At 32.6% G+C, this 25,194-nt stretch overlaps 2 protein-coding genes and 1 long non-coding RNA gene across 4 annotated transcripts; 1 reads left to right on the top strand and 2 right to left on the bottom strand.

Moving 5' to 3' along the window:
* Positions 1 to 737: 737 nt before the first annotated feature.
* LOC134257343 (ras-related and estrogen-regulated growth inhibitor-like) lies at positions 738 to 11,843 on the bottom strand. Its single transcript, XM_062739969.1, has 4 exons — positions 11,562 to 11,843; positions 8,126 to 8,182; positions 5,332 to 5,405; positions 738 to 1,731 (listed from the first exon to the last, which is right to left on the bottom strand). The coding sequence occupies exons 1-4, from the start codon at positions 11,626 to 11,628 to the stop codon at positions 1,300 to 1,302; spliced, it is 630 nt and encodes a 209-aa protein (XP_062595953.1). The 5' UTR covers positions 11,629 to 11,843; the 3' UTR covers positions 738 to 1,299.
* A 6,110-nt stretch (positions 11,844 to 17,953) lies between these two features.
* On the bottom strand, positions 17,954 to 23,261 carry LOC134257351 (baculoviral IAP repeat-containing protein 7-A-like). 2 transcript variants are annotated; one of them, XM_062739981.1, is made up of 3 exons: positions 23,136 to 23,261; positions 18,687 to 19,205; positions 17,954 to 18,437 (listed from the first exon to the last, which is right to left on the bottom strand). In XM_062739981.1, the coding sequence occupies exons 2-3, from the start codon at positions 19,177 to 19,179 to the stop codon at positions 18,316 to 18,318; spliced, it is 615 nt and encodes a 204-aa protein (XP_062595965.1). In that variant the 5' UTR covers positions 19,180 to 19,205; positions 23,136 to 23,261; the 3' UTR covers positions 17,954 to 18,315. The 2 variants fall into 2 exon arrangements, with proteins under 2 accessions (XP_062595965.1, XP_062595964.1); XM_062739980.1 differs by lacking the exon at positions 23,136 to 23,261 and adding an exon at positions 22,883 to 23,041.
* LOC134257352 (uncharacterized) lies at positions 20,901 to 22,114 on the top strand. The gene is made up of 3 exons (XR_009989905.1): positions 20,901 to 21,128; positions 21,822 to 21,911; positions 22,002 to 22,114. It is a non-coding gene; the product is annotated as an uncharacterized LOC134257352 (long non-coding RNA).
* Positions 23,262 to 25,194: the final 1,933 nt, after the last annotated feature.

Here is a 25,194-nt window from a genome sequence, read left to right as displayed (position 1 = left end):
AATTTTGAAATTTCAGGGCCACAGGATCAGGTTTCTGATGTATATATAGATTATATAGTGAGAATGCATAATTCATTGAAAATGAGGGGTGCTTCTTCCAAAATTGTTAATTGTATGGCTTCAGGATTAGGGATTCTGGTGTAAGAATTAATGGGCTATATAAATAATATAATTAAAATGCATTACTTGTTTCAAAATCTTCTCCCCAGCTCCCAAACTTTGACTACCCGTAGTGATAACTACCCGGATGAACTACAGGTAGCTATAATGAATTGTTAATTTGAAGGCCTCCGGGTCAGGAGTACCGTAGAGACTCTCATGAAATACAGAAAATTAATTAATTTATGCTTGGAAATGTTTCTCTCGGTTTTATTCAGACATTTTTGTTGAACAAGGGTGCCATTTTAACAAAAATATAAAATTTATGAAACCGGTCAGGGTCTGGGCCTTTGGTTCCTGTTTGGTAGGGCCCCACTAATTATTACATATAGTACTGCATGATTATAGTTGAAATGCATTTTTTTCTTCTCTGCTTATGGGAATTATGTAACCAAAGTGAACATGCTAAGTGTATAGTTGTTATGATAAATGGTTCCTCTTTTAAAATATTGAATGTAACGGCCTGAAACAAATTCAAATGTTGGAAAGGTGTTACGTGATGCTGATATGACCCACAAGACCCGTGAGTCTCTTGCTTTTATCCGTTTCTTGTGTCTTGCTCATAACAAACAAAGCTGTGATTTTCTATTAAATTTTATTGTCATTGTACAAAAACATTGAGTGGTGAATTTCCTTTTTTGCAGATGTGTATACTATATAATCAAGTGCCAAATTTATTGATGTCAGTATAAATGTCTGTATACAATTACAGTCAAATATTTTATGTATTACAAATGCACTTAATGTCTGTACATTCATGATGATAAAAAAAAAATGTTATAGTTACTCACTATTTTCCTTTTGTCATTGCTTCAATATACATATATTCTTTGAATTGTGAAATCCTTTTTATATAAGTTGATTTTTTTTTCTTCAAACTGTAACTTGCAGCTCATGTTCTATAGCTGCTCTTGAAACCAAAAACAACAAAAAAAAAACAAACAAATAAACAAACTTTGAATTCAGAAAAAAAATTAGTTATCGTTTAGTTTTACCTGAATACACTTACGTTTTCTCTTCATCATCGATTTTGAATGAATAAAGTTGGAACAATAGCTTTTAAACAATACACATGTATTAAATGATTTTGTGGATAGGCGCTGCATGTCAATGCATCATTAAATAGTCTATATAAAAAAATTACACCGTGTCACTATGACTTCGACTGATTCTTTTCTTGAATCCCTTTTTAAATGTGAACAGTTTGGATTTGGTTTTGTCATTAGCGGTCACTGCGGCTTGTGAGCAGTTTTTGACAAACTCTCGCTTTAACTGAATAACAAGTTCCTCCATGGCTTCTGACACACCCGAATATCCCTCCGCGACGGAAACGTCAAATTTTGGACAGTTGAGTTGTTCGGCTAGTGTTACTCCTTCAGAATCCTCAACCTGCCTCACAGAAAGTAGGTCACATTTGTTAGCCACAACTATAGCGGGCATATCCGGGCCCCTGATTTTGACCAGCATATCTTTTAATGTGTTAATATACTCGTAACTCTTTCTGTCCGTGATGGAGTAAATAAACACAAAACCATCGCCCCATTTTATGTGATTTTCTCTGTTTTCGTTGTCCTGCAAGTTAAAGAATGATGATGAGCATATACTAGTATATTGTATTTGCTGAATAGGTCATTGTATCGAACCTAGAATTTACGAAATGACTTTAAACAATACTTCTGATTTTCTTGTTTCATCAACCTGTTTGCTAATAATTTACCTTGTTTTAGAAATTGCTCATACGCAGGGCATGCTTTTGGAAATCGAATAAACTGAGAGATATAAACCCCGTATGCAAGTGATGAAGGTACTAGACTAAGTATATTGCTCACAGGCACTTGTTTCTGTAATAAAATTTTTGACCAATTGCATAATAATAACACAAGGTATCTAACTCCGATTTACACCGATGTAAAGCCCCCTCCCTTATAATCGCGCTCATTTACATTTTCAGAGGAAATGCACAGGTAAACTGTTTATACCTATGTCATCTACGATAATTTATCTACACAACCATATATGGCTTGCTTTTCCTTGCTTTCTTTAATCTCCGTAAACAGCGTCAAAACTCTACTCGCAGAGTGGAAAAGTCGAACTATACCATAGAATCGTATATCATAGTCTCCGGCAAAGAATTAGACCTTGAATTTGATTGGCTTCAATTTTGTTTCTAAAATTACATCGGAAAAACATTGTAGTGTTATATGGAAAATAAGACACTTAATGAAATTTTATTTATTCGATGCAATATTTAAAATCTGGAACTAAATTTTTAAACCCACGCATTCTTTAATTTTTCTCTTTTTGCCCGAGATTAACATATACCGTTCTATGATAGTCAGTATAGTTGGACTTTTCACACTCTGCTGAATAAAGTTTTGACACTGTTTACGGAGATGTGTAAAGAAAGCAAGGAAAAGCAAGCCAAAAATTGTTGTGTAGATAAATTATCGTAGATGACTTAGGTATAAACAGTTTACCGGTGCATTTCCTCTGAAAGTGTAAATGAGCGCGATTTTAAGGGAGGGGGTATTCAAATTAATAAATAGGAGTTAGATACCTTGTGTTATAATTATTATACTATGGGTCAAAAATTTATTATTACCATTAACGTTTTTCTCAAGTAAAATATCCAAGTATAAAAAAATATGTCAGAAATCGTGGTTTCTTCTATGTAAAACTCAGCAAGACATTTTTTATATATCGTGTCCAGATTAGAATGGAAATAATTGTTAATAACAATACGTCGTCGATATTACTTGTATCTTCTATACATCTTTGTATCTAAGGATTTTTATGAAGTTTTGGAATTCAATATGGATATGGTAACTCAAATTTATTTGGTTGTTTGGAATATTAAAAATATTCAAAACTAATATATGATTTTGAATATATTTTTTTCTTAACACTATATAAGTATATGTTGGATTACCAATTGCAGAATTAAAGGATAATTTACCTGAAATTATAATTTGTAGTTTCATCTTTCCATCATACAAAGAAATGGAAAGAAATATACTCAACAAAAAAATAAATGCATATTGCTTTACTTATCAAAGAAATTTTTGAAAAAAACTAAATATGGAACAACTACTTTTTTTTCATTGGATACCTGTGATCCATTTAAAGGACACCATGAGATTTTAAAACCAAAGTGTTGAATTATTTCCGTTGATTAATTATGTTTATGAAAATAGTGTTTTTAATGAATGGTTGAAAAAATCAGCATAAAAGTACACAAATTGTTCGCAAGAGAATGAAAGGAGATGGTATTCATCCATGACATCCGTATATTGGAAACCTACTACTGCTGAGACGTCGCAAAGTGTACATATTGTTATGCCCCTAGAATTTGGGAGCGATGAAAATGACATCAACTTGACTTTTCAATTCGCAACAAAGGACATGTTTGATATTTATCACAACACACTCTGAAATCACTTTTAAAAATCAAGATGCCCATGGGCCACATCGCTCATCTGAGCACATGGGCTAGTTAAAAAACACTAATCAGCTCAGTATTGAAAAGTATTCTTGTTGGGGGAGGGGATTTATTTTTTTTTATTACTTGAGATTGTCATTATAGCAATAAAGCATACATACATAATTTCGCCATACTAGAGAAGAAGAATTTTAAAGATTTTTCCTATATACGTACAGTGTATTTCTATGTAAAGATTTGATTGTCCATTATGGCCCCACCTTACCCCAGATGTTGAATTAACTCTAACTGAGGATGTTTCCATATAGATATCACCATCCATAGCTTTGCTGATCTAGAGAAAAAAAATTAAAAAGATTTTTCCTAGGTATTCCTATGTAAAACTTTGATAAGCCATTGTGGCCCCGTCGTATCCTTAGTGGTCATGATTTGAACAAACCGGAATCTACACTACCTGAGAATGCTTCCACATTAGTTTTCCCTTTACTGGCCCAATGTTTTTGGGAATTTTTTGAAAAAGATTTTCCCTATATATTCCTATGTAAAACTTTTGATCAGCCATTATGGCCCCACCCTACCCCGGGGGAAATGATTTATACAAAATTGAATCTACACTACTTTAGGATGCTCCCACATGAGTTTCATCTTTCCTAGACCAATCTTTCTTGAGAAGAAGATTTTAAAAAATGTTTACATATTCCTATGTAAAACTTTGATCAGCCATTGTTGCCCCGCCCTACCCCTAAAGTCACAATCTACACTACCTGTGGATGCTTCCATGTGAGTTTCATCTTTCCTGGTCTAGTGGTTCTGTAGAAGAAGATTTTTAAAGATTTTCCCTATGTATTTATATGTAAAACTATTGGTCGGCCATTGTGGCCCCGTCCTACCCCCAAATTCATGATTTGAACAAACTTGAATCTACACAACCTGAGGATGCTTCCACGTGATTTTCATCTTTCCCGGCCTAGTGGTTCCGGAGAAGATTTTTAAAGATTTTTCCTTATATGTATTCCGATGTATAACTTTGATCAGCCATTGTGGCCCCGCCATGCCCCCGGGTCATGATTTGAACAAACTTGAATCTACACTACCTGAGGATGCTCCCACACGAGTTTCATCAATCGTGGCCCAATGGTTCTGGAGAAGATTTTTAAAAGATGCTATTAATTTTCCATTATATTATCTCCCCTTGGAAGAGGGCTTGGTCCTTCATTTGTACAAACTTGATTCCTTTTTATCCAAGGATACTTTGTGCCAAGTTTGGTTGAAATCGGCCCAGTGGTTCTTGAGAAGATGAAAATGTGAAAAGTTAACGACGACGACTTCAACAACGACAGACAAATTAGACAATGGACAAATTTTGATCAGAAAAGCTCACTTAAGCCTTCGGCTCAGGTGAAAAATTAGATTTTCATGTTTAATCTGAATATGCGTTTCTTTTTTTGTTGAGTATATAATAAACTTGATAGATTGAAATTTTTAAATTTATTTCGTATCTTAATTAATATAGTTCCATGTAGAAAACCTTGACAGATATTGCTTATAGTTAAGTGTATGCGTCTATTTATAAAATAAATCCAAGAGAAATAAAACCATTAAGATCAGGCGTAAATTACTGAATCTGATGTTTAATTGCTCACTAAATAGAAGTTTATTGCCTATAAAAGACTTATTTATGTAAGTCGCCATAAAATTGGGAATTTCCTTCCGTATGAAAGAGGTCTACTTACTTTGGCCGCCGTATCAATGATCTCGAGTGTGACGTCATCACGTGGCGATGGTATTTTGTGATTATAAAGCATTTCTGGTAAAAATAGAAACAAAATATATACAATTAGTCATATATCAAGATAATCTAAAGACATATGTCAAAACCCATCTGACATATATATTCGGGGAATGGGGGAGGTATCTGTTTTGAATGTACATGATGAATTAAAATGTCAAAATTGTGAAATTTCTCGTTTTTCTCTTTCTAGTTCTAAGAGGTGAAGATCGAAGGAAATATGATGGTACAGTCATAGCTCTAGGATAGTTTTGGCGTACATAACATAAAATAGGTTATAGAGACAACCCCCTCAAATAATAAAGTAAAGAACGAAATACAAGACACTGAGTACTTTAAATTTAAAGTAAATGAAAATTAAATAAAAATCAACCTTCTTTTCAAGTCTACTTTTTCTTACAAGAGCTTTAGTTTGTTATATAAATGTGTCATCTTTTTATGATATTTTTCGAGGAGTCTAAAATTTATGTTAGCACTGAAAACATTAATTCGAGATAGCTATAACTATCTCATCGGAAAAAAATCATTTAAAACATATTGATCAAAACAAGGAAACAAGTCACTCAACTCAGTCAAGAGTGAATCTTACAACATCATAAATTTGTTTAAAACGAATTTTGATGCTAGATTTGTTTTGAACATATTTTATTGACAAGCAAAAGGATAAGAAACATGCTAGATTTCAACATTTTGACACTTCAGAAACTAAATGCTTACAGTAACACCAACTTGTTGATTAGTTTTGACTATGGGATGTTTATTATTTTTTTTTTTTATCAAAACAATAACCACATATTAAACTTAATAAAAACGCAAAAAGAAAGCAAAGGAATGAAAGAAAATTAAAGTTTGAAAACGAACTGAACTCAAGATTAACATAAATAAATGAAGAATTATTTCATATTTCCGTACATTCATAAATCAAAAACGAGAAGAGAGATGGAATTATAATATTTGTGGCAACGAAAAAAATTCTATTGGTGCGCGTGTGGAAATGCACTTAAGATCGGACATGTGTTTCATATCATTATTATTTCTTTGATTCTATTGATAGAAACATTATATTTGTAATTGATTGTAAAATCTCGACTTCAAACACACAAACGGGACGTACAATGTTTTTGCTCTTATCTTGGTGGTAGCAAACACATGCTCGTATATCTTACCATAAAATAAAAATTGGTGTACGGAATAATTTTGACAGGATTTGTTGATAGCCAGGAATTTATTTGAAGAACAGGGAGATATATTTATAGAAATGGTTGAGTAAAAACGGGGAAAAAATACGGTAAATGTAATGGTGACTTGCTGCAGACGATATTTGAGTTTCAGCTCGAAGTAACTCAGAAAGAAAAAAATAATTTTTATATTATGCACAGACATCTACCTGTCATTGATTTTTTTTATACATATGAACATTTATTAATCTCTCAGCGATCAACCAGATATAACTTTTTGACAAAAAAAATAATGAAAAAAGAGACGCTGCTGAGATTGAAAGGGGGAGTGGGGCAAAGCAGGGGAAACCTATATAAAACATCCAATTACTAGTCGATAGGTTTTGGGGGCTTTACCTCGGACTTTATGACCGATTTTTAAATCAAACGTTATAGATCATGAGATGACTGACCAATCTACATGCATGTATAATTTATTATACATGTAAATAAATAGAATTATAGTAAAACGATAATAAAAGCATTCTAAATTTATCAGTATTTATTTATCCTGTGTAACCACTGGCGGATTTAAGGGGGGGGGGCGTGGGGGGGGCACGCCCCCCTAAAATTTTCAAATTATGATATGACTAGTATTAATAATGCCATATTTTGGTACATAACTAACCAATACCACTATTAATGTGCCTGGTTTAACTCTTTTAAATACACCAAAAACCCGGGAGCTTCCGGGGGCTTCGCCCCCTGAGCCACCATCATTCAAAATACGATATGATTCGTGTTAAAAATGCCGTACTTTGGTACATAACTAGTCAATACCACTATTAGTAAGTAAGTAAATCGTTTATTATATAGCAGGGAAATATATACTAACGGGATAGGGAACTCCTTCATTGCCATGCTTATTTACCCAAAACATCACGCACAACACTACAAGTCTTTCAAACTACTTTTATTCCCAGTAAATAGGGTGTTTTCTGATTAATATCACTTATTCATTTTATGTATTAGAATTGATTTTTAATAAATTTTAAAGCATATATTATAATATAATTTAAGTATTCAGAAAACAAACACCGAAATTGGTGATTCCTCGGAAATACGGCTGATCATGGGCATGTGCTGATTTTGAATAAAACAAAATTACTATTAAGATAAAAACAAATCTTGAATAAATTTTTGATAGATAATTAAAGGTTTTGATCCGAGATATGTGATAGCTTAAGAAATATAATTAATTAAAGTTGACTTACGAAATCCCGTCAGTATATAGGTCCCTGATTATAGTGGCATTTGTTATGATACAATACAAGGAGGAACATTCAATAGAATTAATATTCAAACACCCGGACCTGTATGTCACTTTTAACAAAAATAAATGAAGAATATATACTCCATTATAGTGTCTGGATTACTCTTAAAATACACGAAAATCCAGGAGCTTCCGGGGGCTTCGCCCCCTGGACCCACTGGGGGCCTTAAGACCCCGTGCCTAAAAAAAATATTCACGCCCCCCCCTCCCCTAATCTCAAACCCTGTATCCGCCCCTGGTAACCCTACCTTTATTTCTGTCATAATCACCAATATATCTTCTGGTCATGTACCGAACCACGAATGCTGAAAAATTCAAACATTGGAATTTAAAATGTATATGTAAACTATAATAATATTGATAAAGAAAGAGAGGGCTAGAAAAATTGTATAGAGTAAAACTCGGTTATAACGAAGTCACTGGGACTTACGAATTACTTCAATGTATCTATAATTCGTTATATCTATATAAGGAATTCGTTAAATTTATATAGCTGGGGGATCCAAAACAAATTCGCTATATACAAGTTTTACTGTATATTTACTACAGTATTGATTGCTGTACTTTGTAATCAGCAACTATCAACATGGTCAACTTACTAAATAAAATGATCGGCTAACACTTTACCATGCACAAACATATTCTCTCTCTCTCTTTCTCTCTCTCTCTCTCTGGAAAATTTATTAATTTTCAAGGCAAGTTTTACATCAAATTAATTAAACGAAGACTACGCTGCTGACATCACGCTGTAGGTTTAAGTGAAAAAAAAATTAAATCATTTGATCCTTAAATTTGTTTACATTTTTTTTTTATCAAAATAAAACCAGAAGCATTGATCCCCTGGGGGTTATCACGTCTCAGAGAAAGATATCTGTAGGCTATCATTAGACGCCATTAGCTCGAGACATATGCCGTAACCACTTTATATGTGTTAACATTGAACTCTGTAATGAAAACAATGAACCACACGGAAAACTCGTAATCTCGGTGTGTTTTTTCGGTTAAATAAAATATTTTAATATAATTGATAAATGTTAAAATATTTAACCTGCGCTTTGAATTTCGGCGTTCTCCAGAATTAATAAACACAGGAAAAATGGATAAAAATGTTAAGAAATACACGCAAAGAATAAAGTACATATTGTAATTAATGCTTCATCGTCTCAAAGCAACGGTCTGGAGTCTGAATATAGCTCCCTCCAGAATTGGAGAGGATCGTACATTTTGGACGTGGTTTGCGACGATGTTAATGCTTAAAGACCAAAAAATAGACCGGGAATCGGAAAAAAAATGATCTGCTGCACCTAAAGGTGACAAATGTTGCCCTTGCACTGGCCTAGCTTAAAGGCTTCCGACAACATTTAATTTCATCTTGAAGTCCAACAAATCGTTTATTGCTCTTATATCCAATGATCAATAACTTTTTAACGAAAGTTGTTTGTAAAAAAAAACATTTCAATTTTTTAGAGAAAAAATACCCCACCCCAAATACATGTAAATTCAAACCCCTCGCTCCCCACCCACGCTCACTCACATCTTATAGCCTGACGTCATTTTTAGATTTCGGCGTCAATTCCTTCATCAAATTCTTGTGAGTAATGAGATATTCCAGCATTTGATAAGACAAGGTTAGGCTTTAGGAAAAGATTGCCAGTGACACTTGAAAGGCAAGCAATTTAAAACAACAAAATGTATACATATCTGTTCCGACAGGTATAAACGTGTTTAAACCCTGATTGATTGATTCTGCCGTCTAATTTCCTGCAGCTAATTTATCTGTAAATCTTCCTGAAAACCAGAGATTTAGATCCTCTGTGGTGAAGCTATATTTTTTTTTTAAATTACAGGCGATTTGGAAATAAACGAATTAGTTTCGTAAGATAAATTCAATCGTGTGGGTCTGATATGTTTATATCAAATCTGAACAATTTATTGTATACTTTGTTTGTTATTTGTTGTTTTAAAAGACTCGATCTGGCAATCGCAAAACAATTAGGAAAAAGATTTTTTTTGGCCTCGTGATTTAAAGTACGAATAATATTTATCATACGTTATGTATTAATGAAGACTTTATTCTCACTTTTTATATCCAGACAGTAGTTCTGGGGAAAAGGAGATACATGATATTTGTAAATTTAAACCCGTGTGGCGGATTGTTTACGCACGCATGCGTGATCGGGTGGTCGCGTGTTTGAATTTCGGCCACAACTGTTCCTTCACCATGCGCTCAGAACTTGAAGTAAAAATTCTTTGGGTGAGATATGAAAAACCGAGGTCCTGTGTCACGGCAGGCTTTGGGAAGATAAAGATCCCTGGTCCCACTGCTCAATGACCCTGTGTCGAGCAAAGATCAAAATTTGAAGCCCTTCACATGGTGACGTCTCTTCATGAGTCAAAAGTTTTCGAATGAGACGTAAAATAATTACACACAATCAATATGAAATCAATCAATCCAGTTCTCCTCAAGGAAGCTTTTTTCCCCGAGGCAAAGGCGAGGGAAATTGGACTTGCTCGAGGGAAATTGGAATCTTGCTCCTTCGATCCTTGATACATTAATACATATACTTTCACCGTTACTTTTCGCAGTAGATTAGTAATATACTAAAGGGTTTTTTGATATGGAGAAGTTATACTGCAAAATAAATAAACTAAACTTTACCACTGTTTACTTCTACAGTATATTGTCTACTGCTTCATTTTAAGTTGTTTTAAGGACTTATGATACAAACTTTTGTCAGGAAATATTATACTAAATATAACTAAAAAAAAAAAAACAATTTGAGACGTGTTTAAATAAGTAAAATAGATTTAAAAGAATGGTTCCAGAAAGGTAGAAATTTGAACATCATACATAATTCGATTTAAAATTCCTGAATATTTTTTTGCATCATTTTCAACAAAATCAGGCCCAAAATAAACAGGAATTTATCAATGCAGGAATCCATTTTTTTTAATTGTTTTTACCACACATGTCCTAAAAAAATACACAAGTGTACGGTATTTTTGTGATGTACAATATTTACACTATATGTGTAAACAAAAATTCCTGAAATAATGTATGAAACATATTTTCTTTGATAGTTCGGTCAAAAGCGTGAAAAGAAGAGTATAATAATAGATTTTTAAATTAAGAAATTGTGCTTAAGATCCAATCTGAATATTTCTTAAAGATAAGATTTCAATTATAAGCATGTTGATATACACGTTAATCACTCTGCACCACACAAAGAGAAAAATATTGCACGCCAAAAGCATAAACTGTTACTTATCAGCTGTTCTAAAGCAACCTAAAAATAAAATCTTCTGAAATATATTGACTTTCCTCTAACGTTTTATTATTTTCTAATTTTATTTTCATAAAAAAAGATTAAGTGGAATTTAGTAGAAATTAAAAAGAAATGCGCCATTCCAAATACGTGATAATGTTCATATGTATGTATATACAGAACTTTACTTGAAAACAAATAATAAATTACAATTTAGTTCCCAAATAGCATTTCTCAACTATATATATATATAATGCAAACTATCATTTTCCCGGAGGATCCAACAGAAAGGAGGTTGGGTTAAATATAATATCAAAATTTTAAACCATTTCAATTATAATGACAATATATTTTCTTATAATCAAACATCATAAAAGTCGCTTAATTCACACACAGACACACGAACAAATCGACTTACCAGTTTTCCCGACACCAGAACCCCCAAACACTACAATCTTAGCTCCGGTAAATCTACGAACCGACATTTTTGAAGCATGTAATGGGAATCGGCAATAAATTGACAGACGAAGCTCTGTTTTAAAAGATCCTAGAAATATTTATGCATTCGCACAAGATAACTGGCGGGAATCCAATGTGAGCATCATTTGACATAATAAATACACAAACATAACATGCCGGGAGATGAAATCAGCGTCAAGTACACGCTTTGTAATAGAGCTAAGAGTCCTCTGCTTGGAGAGGATAGTTCCTTACCATCGTTTATTTCTCTGACTTTAAAATTGCGTGGTTGTTAGAGCAAATATGCAAAATTTGCTTTTATTTACAACTTTTTAACAGATCAAAATATTCATTTCCTTCTTTTGTAAACGAAGATAATTGTTTTGGTTTTGTATTCTCTCTTGAAGCATGGAAGCATAATTCTACTCATGATCAATATCAAGGGGAATGATATGCGCGCGATCCCAATCAGGATTTGTGCTATACCTTTATTTCAGAAGTTGAGTCGAAGGAGGGGATAATATCAAGACAAGTAAAATTACTGATTTTTTTTACCACCACAAATATTAAATTTTGTTTTTGTTTTTCTTTTTTTAGATTTTCTAGACTTAAATATTTTCAATCGTTTTTGACCGACTTATTGCATACGCATTGCTTGGTCTACCTTTTTATACTGAAATTGACTGCGTAAAGTTCCTTTCAACTGATCAATACATAGGGCTCACCACATGTACAGGTGTAACCGGTAATTGAAGGGATGTTAACTCATTTCAGGCACCTGATCCCGCTCTGGGATTCCCCAGGGTCCGTGTATCGTGTCCTCTTTACATATATGTATTATTTATAGATATTTTGAGACCTATTACTATTCGTTGTCTTAACCTTTTACTTCAAAGCAAAGCCATGTGATTTTAACAGTACCCCTTGCTTGTCGTAAAAGGCGAAAATGCATGGGAGTTCAATGGATAATATCAATGGGCCCCGTGCACATGTCACAGCAAGGCGTGGCACGATAAAGATCCCTCCCTGCTCAAAGGCCGTAAGTGCCGAGCATAGGCCTACATTTGCAGCCCTTCACCGGCAATGGTGACGTCTCCATATCAGTGAAATATTCTGGAGAGGGACGTTAAACAGTATACAATCAATCAATCAATCAAAACAAAAACCTTTGATTTTAACAAAATGGGAAAAATTCAAGAGTTCAATGGATATCGATGGTCACCTGAATCACATTTGTCGTAGTGAACCGAAAAAAAAAAATTAAAATCCCTTATCCTTTTTTCCTTTTATCTTCAATTTGATTCACTAGTATGCCCAAGCCATAAGGGACCAAATAAACGATCATAGGCATTTATGCCTGCTGTTTCTCCATTTCATTAAATGAATAAAATATATTTTTAAACTAAATAAATCTACACACATCTAATATGTATGGTTGCAGGTTCATTTGGGTTTTAAAGCATATTAAATTCAAACTACAGTGTGCATGTACATTGTATATTATGTCAAATGAATGGTAAATACTCATTCCGATTGTGGATTTTCAGATTTTTTCCTATATATTTCAATGTAAAATTTGCATTCCCTATTGTGACCCTACCCTACCCTGGGGATCATGATTTGAACAATAAAAATCTACACTATAAATCTAAGCTTTTCTGGCCCTGCGGTTCTTACATGTAGTAATATTTTTTAACAATCCTACCATATCTTAGTAGTATATTCTTAGTTATCTTCCCTTGTAAGGGGCTTTGGCCCTTCATTTTTATAATTTTAACTCCATTTCACCCAAGCATACTTTGAACCAAGGTTGGTTAAACTTGGCCCAGTGGTTCTTGAAAGGTTTACGACAGCAAGACAGACATTTGTGGTTAGTTAACCAGAGGCTAATTTTATTTTGAGCAACAAATATTTGACCAGATATAGAATTTTAAAACCAACAGCTAACTTATCCAGTGGTCAAATTTAACTAGTGTTTTGAGCAACCCAATCCAGATGGATGGGCACAAGGTGATCAGAAAAGCTCAACTGAGCTTTCATGTCAGGTGAGCTAAAAATTTGAATGCACTTCTTCCTACGTCACACCTGTGGTACAGTGGTTAGAGTGTCTGCTCTTGAGTCACGAGGTCAGGAGTTGATCCTTATGTGGTGGGTTCAAATCCCACCGTGGAAGGTGTAGACTGATCCTTCAGATGAAACAGTATAGACTAAGGTCCTATGCCTCAGTAGATGCTAGCATGAAAATGATCCCTCACTGCTCAATAGCCCTGGGTGCCGAGTATAGGACAAAATTTGTAGCTTTCCATTGGCAAATGGTGACATATCCAAATGAGTGAAAAATTCTTGAGATGTACATTAAACAATATACAATCCATATTTACTGAATACCAGAAGCTAAAAAAGTGAAAAGGTTGGAGACATTTACATAACAACATGTTTACTTCAACCATTAACTCGGGTAGGTCAGATTATATGAAAAAATTTTATACACATGTACATGTACTACAGAACTCAACAAAAATAAACAAAAACAAAACATTTTTATATATGTTTCTTTAATAATCAAACAAATATTTAGTCATTTACAATTTTTAACAACAGTTTTCATTTCAGAGTTAAGAATAATTTAAAGAAAAAGAATATAACACTAATCTGGTAAATATTGTAAACTTTTATAATTGTTAATTCATATTTAATACATAATAAAATATTTATATATTGTAGGTAATTTATATTATTTTTAGTATGTTTTTCTCCCCTTTTCTTTTGCTCATATTAGTGTGAGTGATGTTCTAGAAAAAAAATTCTGATTAGTTTTTATAAATTTTGCCCGATTCCAATTGTAAAGTATATAGACAATAAAATATGTTCAAATCAACTTCTGATTAAAGATGAAAAGTAGACAAAATTGACAAAATAAAAAAAATGATTACTGGATTTTGAAACACTGATGCTTGTGTAAGGCTTATTCTGAGAGTTGAAATTTCTAAAATGAAAGTAAAACTCCACAGTCAAGGTCAAAATTGTTGGTATCAAGAGGAGGGTCTTTTCACAAGAAATAGACCTGTGACATATGAAAGTCAAAGTACAAACTGTTTAAAAATTATGGACAAGGTTAATCTTACGAATTAAATAGGGTCAAACTCTTAGGTCAAGGTCAAAAATATTCATATGATTTGAAGGGTATTGTCATAAAAAGTAATCATATGAAGTATGAAAGCCCTAGCATCAACTGTTCAAAAGTTATGGACACGTTTATAGTTTTTTTTTATAAAAGTGGGTCAAACTTCAAGGTGACAAAGTCAAATTAAATTTGGTAATACCCAAAGAATCACAAGGAATACAGCAACTCAAAAAATATGGGGATTAAAGTTTTTTGTGTACAAACAGACAAACAAACAGCTAGGCAAACAAACAGACAGACAAATGGACAGGGCAAAAACTATAAACCCCAAAATCTTTAATTACAGGGGCATAAATATGCATGTATGTGAATAGCATGTATATGATTTAACAAATAAAAACTTAATGTATGACATGTGACAAAAATTTTTCCAGTTAATTTGAGCTTCTAATGTATGGTACAATGCTAAATAAGAAACAATAAATAACAAAATAAGTTTTCCCGGCAAAGTGAACGTTGTATAAACAAGAGATAACAATTCAATGAACATCTAAATATACAAATACATGTACAATACTATTCTTCCTTAACAATCAAGGCCATCCTTAAAAAAAATTTTTTTTGCGGTAACGTGCCTCACATTTTAGGTGTGGGTAGGTAGGTAGGATTATTTTTCTTTTTGGAGACAAAAACGTATAAAGAATTAAATTTCGATTAATACAGGTATTAATCTTTTTATGTCTTAGATTTTACTTTAAGTTACTAATCAAACAAGAAAATTAAGGCATTCTTATTGAATCCAATCTTTTATTGTTCAAATATCAGAACACATGGTTAGTTTTTTTTAAAAACGGCGTCTACAGGTGCAATGGGGATGTAAAAAAATGTCAATAGGATAAAATTAGAAAATGGTTATGTAAAAAAAAAAAAAATTTTTTTTTTTGTACAATGTATAAAAAATCCAGTATGGATTTCCATGAACATCTAAATATACAAATACAAAAAAACATTTTTTTAAGGATCAATAGAAGAAAAAAAATTTCATATAAAAGAAAACACAGTGAACAAATTAAGGTTTTTCATATGTTATAAATAAGGTCAGATCACAACAATCAGTTGCTTTATATTCCACTATGTCATACCCTTCCATACCCCCCCCCCCCCCACAATACACTTTAAATAAATTCTGCAATTCTGCTCATATCTTGCTCATGTATCTAATGTGTTTTATCATGTTTACTAAACTAAGATTTCATACATAGGCTTCAATTATAAAAGTTGTTTTAAAAATAGTAAATGTATATGTATATTATCTGAAACTACCATAAATCTGGAAATTTTTAAGTCAATTTTATTTTGCAAATTCAGGTCAAAATGCTGTTGATTAATTTTTACATTTCAAAGTTTTGCGAATGACAACTGCTTTGTTTACATTTTTACATTTTCTTATTGTGATTTACTTTTAAGAAAAATATTTTTGCGAATGCAATGAACTCGCAAATTTTCTAAAAATTTATACAGTGTGTATACAGCAAAAATTTTCATATTTACTGTATATACCCCCTATTCCCTCAACTTGATTTGGAGAAAAATATGAACATGTACAAAGGATGCTATGTTTGAAGTGGGAGGAGTAAAGCCTATGATAATGAATATTCCTAGTTTGTAACATTTTATACAAAAACATGACCACTGTTGAACTTGACCAAGAATCAAGAGTCATAAGATAAAAATTATTTCACTCAAAAGGACAATAACTTGGGGGAAAAAATTATCTTACAATGTATACACACCCATAAAGGAACGTGCCCACAAGACATATTACAAATACTATTTATACATGTAGGAGATACAGCAATTGAAAGACTTTCCATGGTAATAACAAAAATTAAAACATGCAACTAAAACAAATACAGCTACAGAGTTTTCCTTAAAACAGAGCATCAAAGGATTTTAGTTGCACCATGTAAATAATTAAAGGCATGTGAGCCCCTCCCTACAATGGTCTGATAAAAAGTTATTGCAGCTAGATGCAGACCTTCACAAAAACAAGCAGGGTTTTTTCATCGGGATTGTAAAATGGTTTCTGCATAAATAAACAAGGTCTATTTATACATGTGTATAATAAATCTTTATTTTAATATTAACAAAAAAAAAAAAACAATACATGTACATGTGTATTTAAAAACGAGTTTAAAAAATCCTTTGTGAAAGCGCATTTTAATGATATTAAATTTCAGTAAAAATGATGTCAACAATTGCAAGTCATATGTAATTCTGACTTTTGTGACTTATAGTTCTCATAAAATCTTCAGAATTATCAGAATTTTAACGAAATAAAATCTACTCAAATATAAATTATTATTAATTTTTTTTTTTTTCGGGAGAGGGGAGAAGGGGGGATTTAATATTACTCATCATCATGGTTTCTGAAAAGTCTTGAGTCCGACATATGTGATACAGTTTAATTCTTCATTTAGTAATGTTCAATTTTCCTTAGCTTCTATACGTTACAAAAATACATTACATCCTTCTTTCATCTTGTGTCAGCCAAGGGCAAGATATGCGAAGTTATCTCTCTTAGCTTGATTTATATGTTATTTAGAACAGATGTTTTCTCTGAAAAAGGCTTACTCATGCATTACTTAGAACTTACTAGGTTAAAAAAGAAATAAACAGTAATTGAAATCCAACTATTAAGTTTCATGAGTTGACAATACAGAAATTATTTCTCTATTTATTTTTTTTTTCTTCTCTGAGTCTTATTTCACTAATTTTCAAAATATTTTAACAAAAAGATGCTACTCTGCAGCATTAAAAAAAATGACAACAAAACAACATCAACAGCAGCTATAAAAGAAAAAAAACATAAAGTACTGTTAGGCACTTAAATAAGAATATCTGCAAAATTATTGAAAATATTTGATACACTGTAATCTCTATGAAAAAAATTAATGTAGGAATGAGTTTGTGCAAATGACATTATATTGATTATAAATACATATTTCCCTTGAAATAATGCACTATCCTTCATGTATTTTATAATCATGATAATATTATATATTTATATTTTTGCCTCTAAATAAAATGTATGCGATTTACAAAATCATATCAAGATATGGAGTTGAGAGGAAATTCAGTGTGGATTTTCTACAAGTACTACCCGGTAAATATTTCCTGGTAAACAAATTTCCGTCAGTAAAACACATCTAAAGTGAACACATATGTACTGTATTCATACTAGAGTCAAGTGGTTTTCATTTCTTGCTATTCAAACTCTATTTATAGGACTTTGTCAGATATAAAGAAATTCATATACATTTTCATCACAGGCACTTCACTTTCATTGTGTTTTTAGCGTGTGTACTTTAAATAAAGAGTACAACTTGATGTTTCAAAGTATATTACATATATATTTTGTTATGGCTGTAAACATGATGAATGCCTGTGATTAATCATTGTTCATCACATCTTTTTTCCACAATTGAACAATTATTTATAAATACAATGACTATATAACGTTTACAAGATCCTTCATTAAATGGATCAAACCAAATAAAAGCCCCCCCCCCCCTTTTCTTTTTTTACTTTATTGAGGAGCCAGCATACACTCTGGAAAGTTAGCGTCGTGTTCCTCTTTAGGTTTGTCTTCTGGTTCCCATTCTTCCAGCAGATTCCCACAAAACCAACATTGTGTAGTGTCATTCTTACCTAAAACAAACCAACATTGTGAAGTGTCATTTTTACCTATAGCAAACACATTTTGTACAAATAATTAAGCATCAATAGTCTACTCTGATCATATTTATATTCTATGTAGTCTTAGTGTAGTTATGTCAAAAATGTTAGCCCCCCCCCCCCCAAAAAAAAAACCAATCTATTGATAATTATACAATTACTAAATAATTAAAGTTTACATTCAATTTCAGTAGAAAGTCATTCTCATCATTAATTTTTTACCTGTGTAAAATAAACCAGCTTTTGCCATAGCTTCTATTGAGGGTTTTTCTGTCTCACTGAACGACCAATCATTGAAAGACTTTAATCTTAAATTATAGTCCTTCATCTGAGGAATAACAGCCTGTTTCGTGTTATCCATTATATTCCTTATTAAGTCAACGCGAGAAAGTCCTCCATGTAAATTGGCACCAAAGTTTTTGCGGTCATTGTCAAGAACTCGAGAACATGAAGGGGAATATTTCCGATGCTCTGATTGAATATCATCCTTTTCCTCCCAGTTATTTATTATGATTCCGCAAAACGTACACTGGACCTTGTCGTCTTTTCCTTCGCCAAGGTAATAAAAGCCGTTATCAGCAAGCTCTTCCTTCCTCTTCACTGCATTCTTTGGATATTTACTGAAAGTTTTCAGTCTTTTCTGATAACTTTCCTGAAGGGGTTTAAATCTTTCTAGAGGCGACGTAGGAATGATGTCTTTGTTGGTGGGGTCCATTGCTCAAATCTTCAAATCCAGAAAGTCTGTAAACACCAAAATAACTCAATTATCCAGAACAAACAGAATTTTCATAAAAATATACTTAGCCTTAACTCACAACATACAATAACATACATGTACAGCAAAACTCGGTTATAACGAAGTCACTGGGACCTCTGAAATTACTTCGCTATATCCGTAATTCGTTATAACCGTATAAGAAATTCAATAAATTTGAATTGCTGGGGATCCAAGAAGACTTCGCTTTATCCGTGAATTCGCAATATCCGTGTTCGTACTAAACGAGTTTTACTGTACCTATTGCATGAGTATCTGCAGCCTTTACACGGTTATATTTGATACATTAATTTTTTCAAACCAACAATGTTCATTGATTAAAAGTGATGAAGTACAAGAGGCCCATGGGCCACATCGCTCACCTGAGTAACTTGGGTGATGCAGATCTTTTAAAAAGATTTGTTCTATATATATTTCTATGTAAAACTTGGATTCCCCATTGTGGCCCCGCCCTATGCCCGAGGGTCATGATTTTAACAATTTAATATCTACACTACTCAAGGATGCTTCCACATAAGTTTCAGCTTTCCTGGCCTAGTGGTTCTTGAAAAGAAGATTTTAAAAGATTTGTTCAATAAATCTCTATGTAAAACTTGGATTCTCTATTGTGGCCCCGCCCTACCCCCGGGGGTCATGATTTTAAGAATTTAATATCCACACTACCAAAGGATGCTCCCACATAAGTTTCAGCTTTCCTGGACCAGCGGTTCTTGAGAAGAAGATTTTTAAAGATTTGTTCTATTTATTTCTATGTAAAACTTGGATTTCCTATTGTGGCCCCGCCCTAACCTCGGGGGTCATGATTTTAACAATTTAATATCTACACTACCCAAGGATGCTTCCACACAAGTTTCAGCTTTCCTGGCCCAGTGGTTCTTGAGAAGAAGATTTTTAAAGTTTTGTTCTATATATTTCTATGTAAAACTTGGATTCCCTATTGTGGCCCCGCCCTACCCCCGGGGGTCATGATTTTTACAATTTAATATCTACACTACCCAAGGATGCTTCCACATAAGTTTCAGCTTTCCGTCCAGTGGTTCTTGAGAAGAAGATTTTTAAAGATTTGTTCTATATATTTCTATGTAAAACTTGGATTCCCTATTGTGGCCCAGCCCTACCCCCGGGGGTCATGATTTTAACAATTTAATATCTACACTACCCCAGGATGCTTCCACATAAATTTCAGCTTTTCTGGCCCAGTGGTTCTTGAGAAGAAGATTTTTTAATGACCCCACCCTATTTTCGTATTTTCTTGATTATCTCCCCTTGGAAGGGGTCTTGGCCCTTGATTTTAACAATTTAAATTCCCCTTCACCCAAGGATGCTTTGTACCAAGTTTGGTTAAAATTGGCCCAGTGGTTCTTGAGAAGAAGTTGAAAATGTGAAAAGTTTACAGACGGACGGACGGACGGACAGACAGACGGACGGACGGACGACGGACACCGGGTGATCAGAAAAGCTCACTTGAGCTTTCAGCTCAGGTGAGCTAAAAATGAGTTAAAGAGGATTCACATGCCAAAACAGTGCATAAAACAGCTACCAACCAATCGCCCAAATGGGATATAATAGTCCATTTGGGGTATAATATCCCAAATGGGCTATATATTTACAGTGCAAAAATTGAAGATTTTTATTTTGGCTATAAATATTAGGCTTGCTAACGCAAAGGGACGTAACTCGAGTTTCTCTATTTTTATGTGTCTCTGACGTCATGCACATTTTTGACATCGAGGGTGGTTGTCTTTTACGACTTATTTCTAAATGAATACGAACGATGTGTTCCGAATAACTACGGAACTATTTTAAGAAATGTTCCCGCCACATGCCTTTAGCTAGAAAGACCATAAAGCACATGTTACAACGAAAAAAACAGAGGGAGAAAGTGAACGGTAAGTGTGTTTTAACTCTCATAATGTGAAGGCACCCATCTAACTATAATATTTTAAACATTTAATGCTTCTTGTTGCTGTTTATAATAAAAAACAGATAGTAAACGCAAGACAATATCTGTATTTTAACGAAAAATTAAGTGGACTGTTCATGGCCTCGTTTTCGTTCAGCAATGGCGGCTCCCATTGCAAGCATCATTTTCGAAATCATTTCAGCCTTTATTAACTTCCAAAATATTTCTTATCTGTTTAAATCGAAGTGTCTGAACTTGTTTTTCATGCTATTAAAACTGTTATAGTATAGAGTGGCTTTAATGAATATTACATGGTTTTACAAAAATGACAACAGAGAAAATTCGAAATCATGTTATACTGCATTATAGTCATATGTTAAATTCATGAGACCGTCAGACGATGAGTAAATTAAATGATGCGTGATTAATGGTAGGTGTTTTAAGTTGTTAAATAATAACTGCATTTACACTTCATCACTTAAACAAGGAGCAATTAACCATTTTAATTTCACTAAAGCAGAACTCATATACATGTATAATTCATATAATATATTTATAATGTATGTATGTATGTATATATAATTATAATGATTAAATTTTTAAACTCATTAAGGTCATTAAATCATTTAAGTTATTTTAAAGGTTTATATAGCTTATGATGTCCTGTGCTTTATTTCAGACATGCTAGTAGGTACTTGGAAAAGATTTTTCATGGAACCCGAATGGTACTACAGACAACATTAATACTGTTCCCTGTTAATTTTGGAAGGTAACAATTTTTTTAAGTCTTGCTGAGTTTTTCCTGTGTATTAATTAACTTATAATAGCATCTAAATACAAAAAATATTTTTATTTTCAGACACTGAGCAAAACAACCAAGTAAATGGAAGAAAAGCCTGTCGACCAGACCAGCCGATCATAATAATTAATTTGTTAATAAAGAAATAAAAGTTTTTTGTTGAGAAATTCACATTGCATCTTGTTATTTTATCATTTGACTTGAGTTTTGTACCAAAAAAAATTTTTTCTCAGTTATGGAAAGGTGTGAAAATGAAGGTGACATTTTGCCTCTAAAAATAGAATTGTAGGCATAAAAATGGCAAACTTCAATTATTTTTAAAAAATCATGGATGTTGGAAATTTTCAAATACAATGCATTTTTGCTTTATTAAAAGGTAACTGAACAGAAATATGTAATGATTTTGATCCCAGAATTTCATTTTAAAATCTGCTTGGCAAGCCTATAAATATCAATTTATTTTCAATTTTTGCACTGTAAATTTATAGCTTATTTGGGATATTATACGCCAAACGGACTATTATATTCCATTTGGGTGATTGGTCCAAACCTGTAAAATGTGATACCTGTGTATAAACCTAGTGATTATGATCAAAAGCATCTCCATTAGCATGATTATCATAAGTTTATGGGAAAATCTGGGTTTTGATGATTTCTATTCTCGTTTGTTTTCTAGCCTATCCATTCGCCAAAGATCGAATTCGAAGATAAGAAAATCCCATCTCGTTAGATAAAAAATCATATTCTCGTCCTTCCACAAGAAAATCTGAGATCCCATAGGCCATATATTTTGAATGTAATCAAAGTTTGGCCAATGGAGGTAAAACTACTTTCGATTCGTTCAGTTCTGAGTACCAAGGTCCTAACGTTAACTGTCTAAGTTCTAACCTAGAACAAAACAACGGATCAGAAAGTCTATCATATGTAAGAAAAGTACTTACCAAATCATGTAAGATCCTATAAATATCAACCTAGTATAGGATTATGCAACCAAACAACTTAAACTATTTCAGTATCTGTAAGTTTACACGGAAAAGAAAGGGAATATTTGGGTTCACATTTCAAAGGATCCCGAGTCCGACATGAAAACGAAAGTTATCTCTCTGGTTACATCTATTAATATATATAGTTCTTATACAAACAGGAAACTATATTCAAATAACATATATTTAAATGACAGATAGAACTACTTACTTGAAATTTGTTTCAGTTATTTTGATATAGTTGACAGATTATGAAACCATGAATATTCACATACATGCATTATTTATAAATAAACAATGGAGTTCCCCTTCGCTAAAGATAAGTTTTCAATGCAAAAAAGACACTCCCAAATTTTCTTTTTCGTCATCACATCCTGCAGTACGCATCGATAAATCATTTTTTCCAATATTGATATTTTATATTTAAAAATATGAATTTTCAACAGAGAGATAACAACATTTACTTCGATTTTATTAGCTCACCTGAGCCGACATAGGGGCTTGTTCCGGATTGTTAAATGTCAAATAAATTTTTAAAATTTTGAATCTTCTTCAAATACACTTAAAAGTTGTTAAAATAAAGATCCTGACACTTTCAGTCAAGAAAAAACCACGTTTAGCCCCTATGGAGCCGAAGGCTTAAGGACAGATGATACCACAGGCACTTGAAGTATGGATCGAAAATACCCCCCCCCCCCTTTTTAATGAGTGTATAATACCTAAAATATAAAATTTCCCCGTCAAACACATAAAATGTCGTTATATGCAAGCAGATTGTACTTTTTCTCAGGTTTCGCTGAATGGCCCTAGCTATTCGGTATAATAAAAATACACGTGTATTTTTATTATACCGAATAGCTAGGGCCATTCTTTAAACCTGAGAAAAAGTACAATCTGCTTGCATATAACGACATTTAGATGTGTTTGACGGGGAAATTTTATATTTTCGAGGTATTATACACTCTTCCATTTTTTTCATTAAAGCCATATATGGCGTAACTGATCAAAAATAATATTTTTAAAAAATACAAAATTAAGTAAAGCAATACAGTTAATACATTTAAATTAAAACTTTTCATATAATTTTGAACACGGAGAACACCTCGTTTCAACCAATAATACGATTTTATCTTCTCTGTAATGTGTTATTTAAATCTTTTGTATTTTCTTCCGAGTCGGAGAAAATTCCAAAAATTCAAATTAAATTGTGATATCTTTAAAACGCAATTGACTTAGATTTTGTAATTTATGGAAAAGTTCTATCTTTATATAAAGTAATGAAACAAATAATAAGTTCTTATAATTTTAGACTAATAATTTTCATCGTACATACGCCATATATGGCTTTAAAAAAAAGGGGGGGGGGGGTATTATCGGTCCATACTTCACATGCTTCAGGTGCCTGTGATGATACAAACAATTTTTTTCTTTGATAAGGATTTAATATCATGTCACAAGTTTAGAAAAGTGGATAATTCTTGGAATATTTTCTCCCAAGAACTGGAAAATGAAATAGACTAGGAAAATATTAGTAATATTTCAATGAAAAAACAAATATAGACAAATCACATTTAGTAAAAGTTTGCAGGTGAAAACAAATTCAAAATATGTTACCTTGGTGCTTAAAGTGTAATATAAACTTAAGAAAAATATACCAAGCCAGATGAATTTTAAGAGGGGTAACAAAATGACAAAAAATTAGCAATATCACATAGGCAGATTTTTTACAAATTAGCTTTTCCTAATTAAATTCACCTGGCTTGGTATATTTTTCTTAAGTTTATATTACACTTTTAGCACCAAGATAACATATTCTGAAATTTCTTTACACCTGTAAACCTTTACCGAATGTGATTGGCTACTAGTATATTTGTTTTTTCAGAGAAACATTACTAATATTTTCCAAGTGTATTTCATATTCCAGTTCTTAGGAGAACAAGATGTAGTAACCATCCACTTTTCTTAACTTGTGACATGATATCAAATCTTTTTCAAAGAAAAAAAATTGTTTATATCATCTGTCCTTAAGTGAGCTCTTCTTATCATTCCCCTGTCTGTCGTCGTCGTTGTTGTCGTCGTTGTCTTTGTTGTTAGAACCACTGGACTAATTTCAACCAAACTTGCTCCAAAGTATCCGTGGATAAAGGGGATACAAGTCTGTTCAAATAAAGGGTCACGCCCTCCAAGGGGAGATAATTATGAATTGTTGAAAAATTAATGGCATTCTTAAAAATTCTTCTTCTCACGAACCACAGACAACTGGGCCAGGA

This window comes from Saccostrea cucullata, unplaced genomic scaffold, assembly GCF_032062105.1.
Source record: "Saccostrea cucullata isolate Sc308-1 unplaced genomic scaffold, CSIRO_AGI_Scuc_v1 ctg814, whole genome shotgun sequence".
In the NCBI taxonomy this organism is placed as follows: domain Eukaryota; kingdom Metazoa; phylum Mollusca; class Bivalvia; order Ostreida; family Ostreidae; genus Saccostrea; species Saccostrea cuccullata.
This window is presented reverse-complemented; position numbering and strand designations above follow the sequence as displayed.

What these genes read in the sequence shown, in the direction of transcription:
- LOC134257343 (XM_062739969.1), bottom strand. Translation starts at nt 11,628, where the DNA reads ATGTCGGTTCGTAGATTTACCGGAGCTAAGATTGTAGTGTTTGGGGGT. An exon ending in TTCTGGTGTCGGGAAAACTG is followed by an intron (nt 8,183 to 11,561) that starts GTAAGTCGATTT and finishes TGAATTTTTCAG; the next exon opens with CATTCGTGGTTCGGTACATG. An exon ending in TCATTGATACGGCGGCCAAA is followed by an intron (nt 1,732 to 5,331) that starts GTAAGTAGACCT and finishes TTTAACTTGCAG; the next exon opens with GACAACGAAAACAGAGAAAA.
- LOC134257351 (XM_062739981.1), bottom strand. Translation starts at nt 19,179, where the DNA reads ATGGACCCCACCAACAAAGACATCATTCCTACGTCGCCTCTAGAAAGA. An exon ending in AGCTGGTTTATTTTACACAG is followed by an intron (nt 18,438 to 18,686) that starts GTAAAAAATTAA and finishes GGTTTGTTTTAG; the next exon opens with GTAAGAATGACACTACACAA.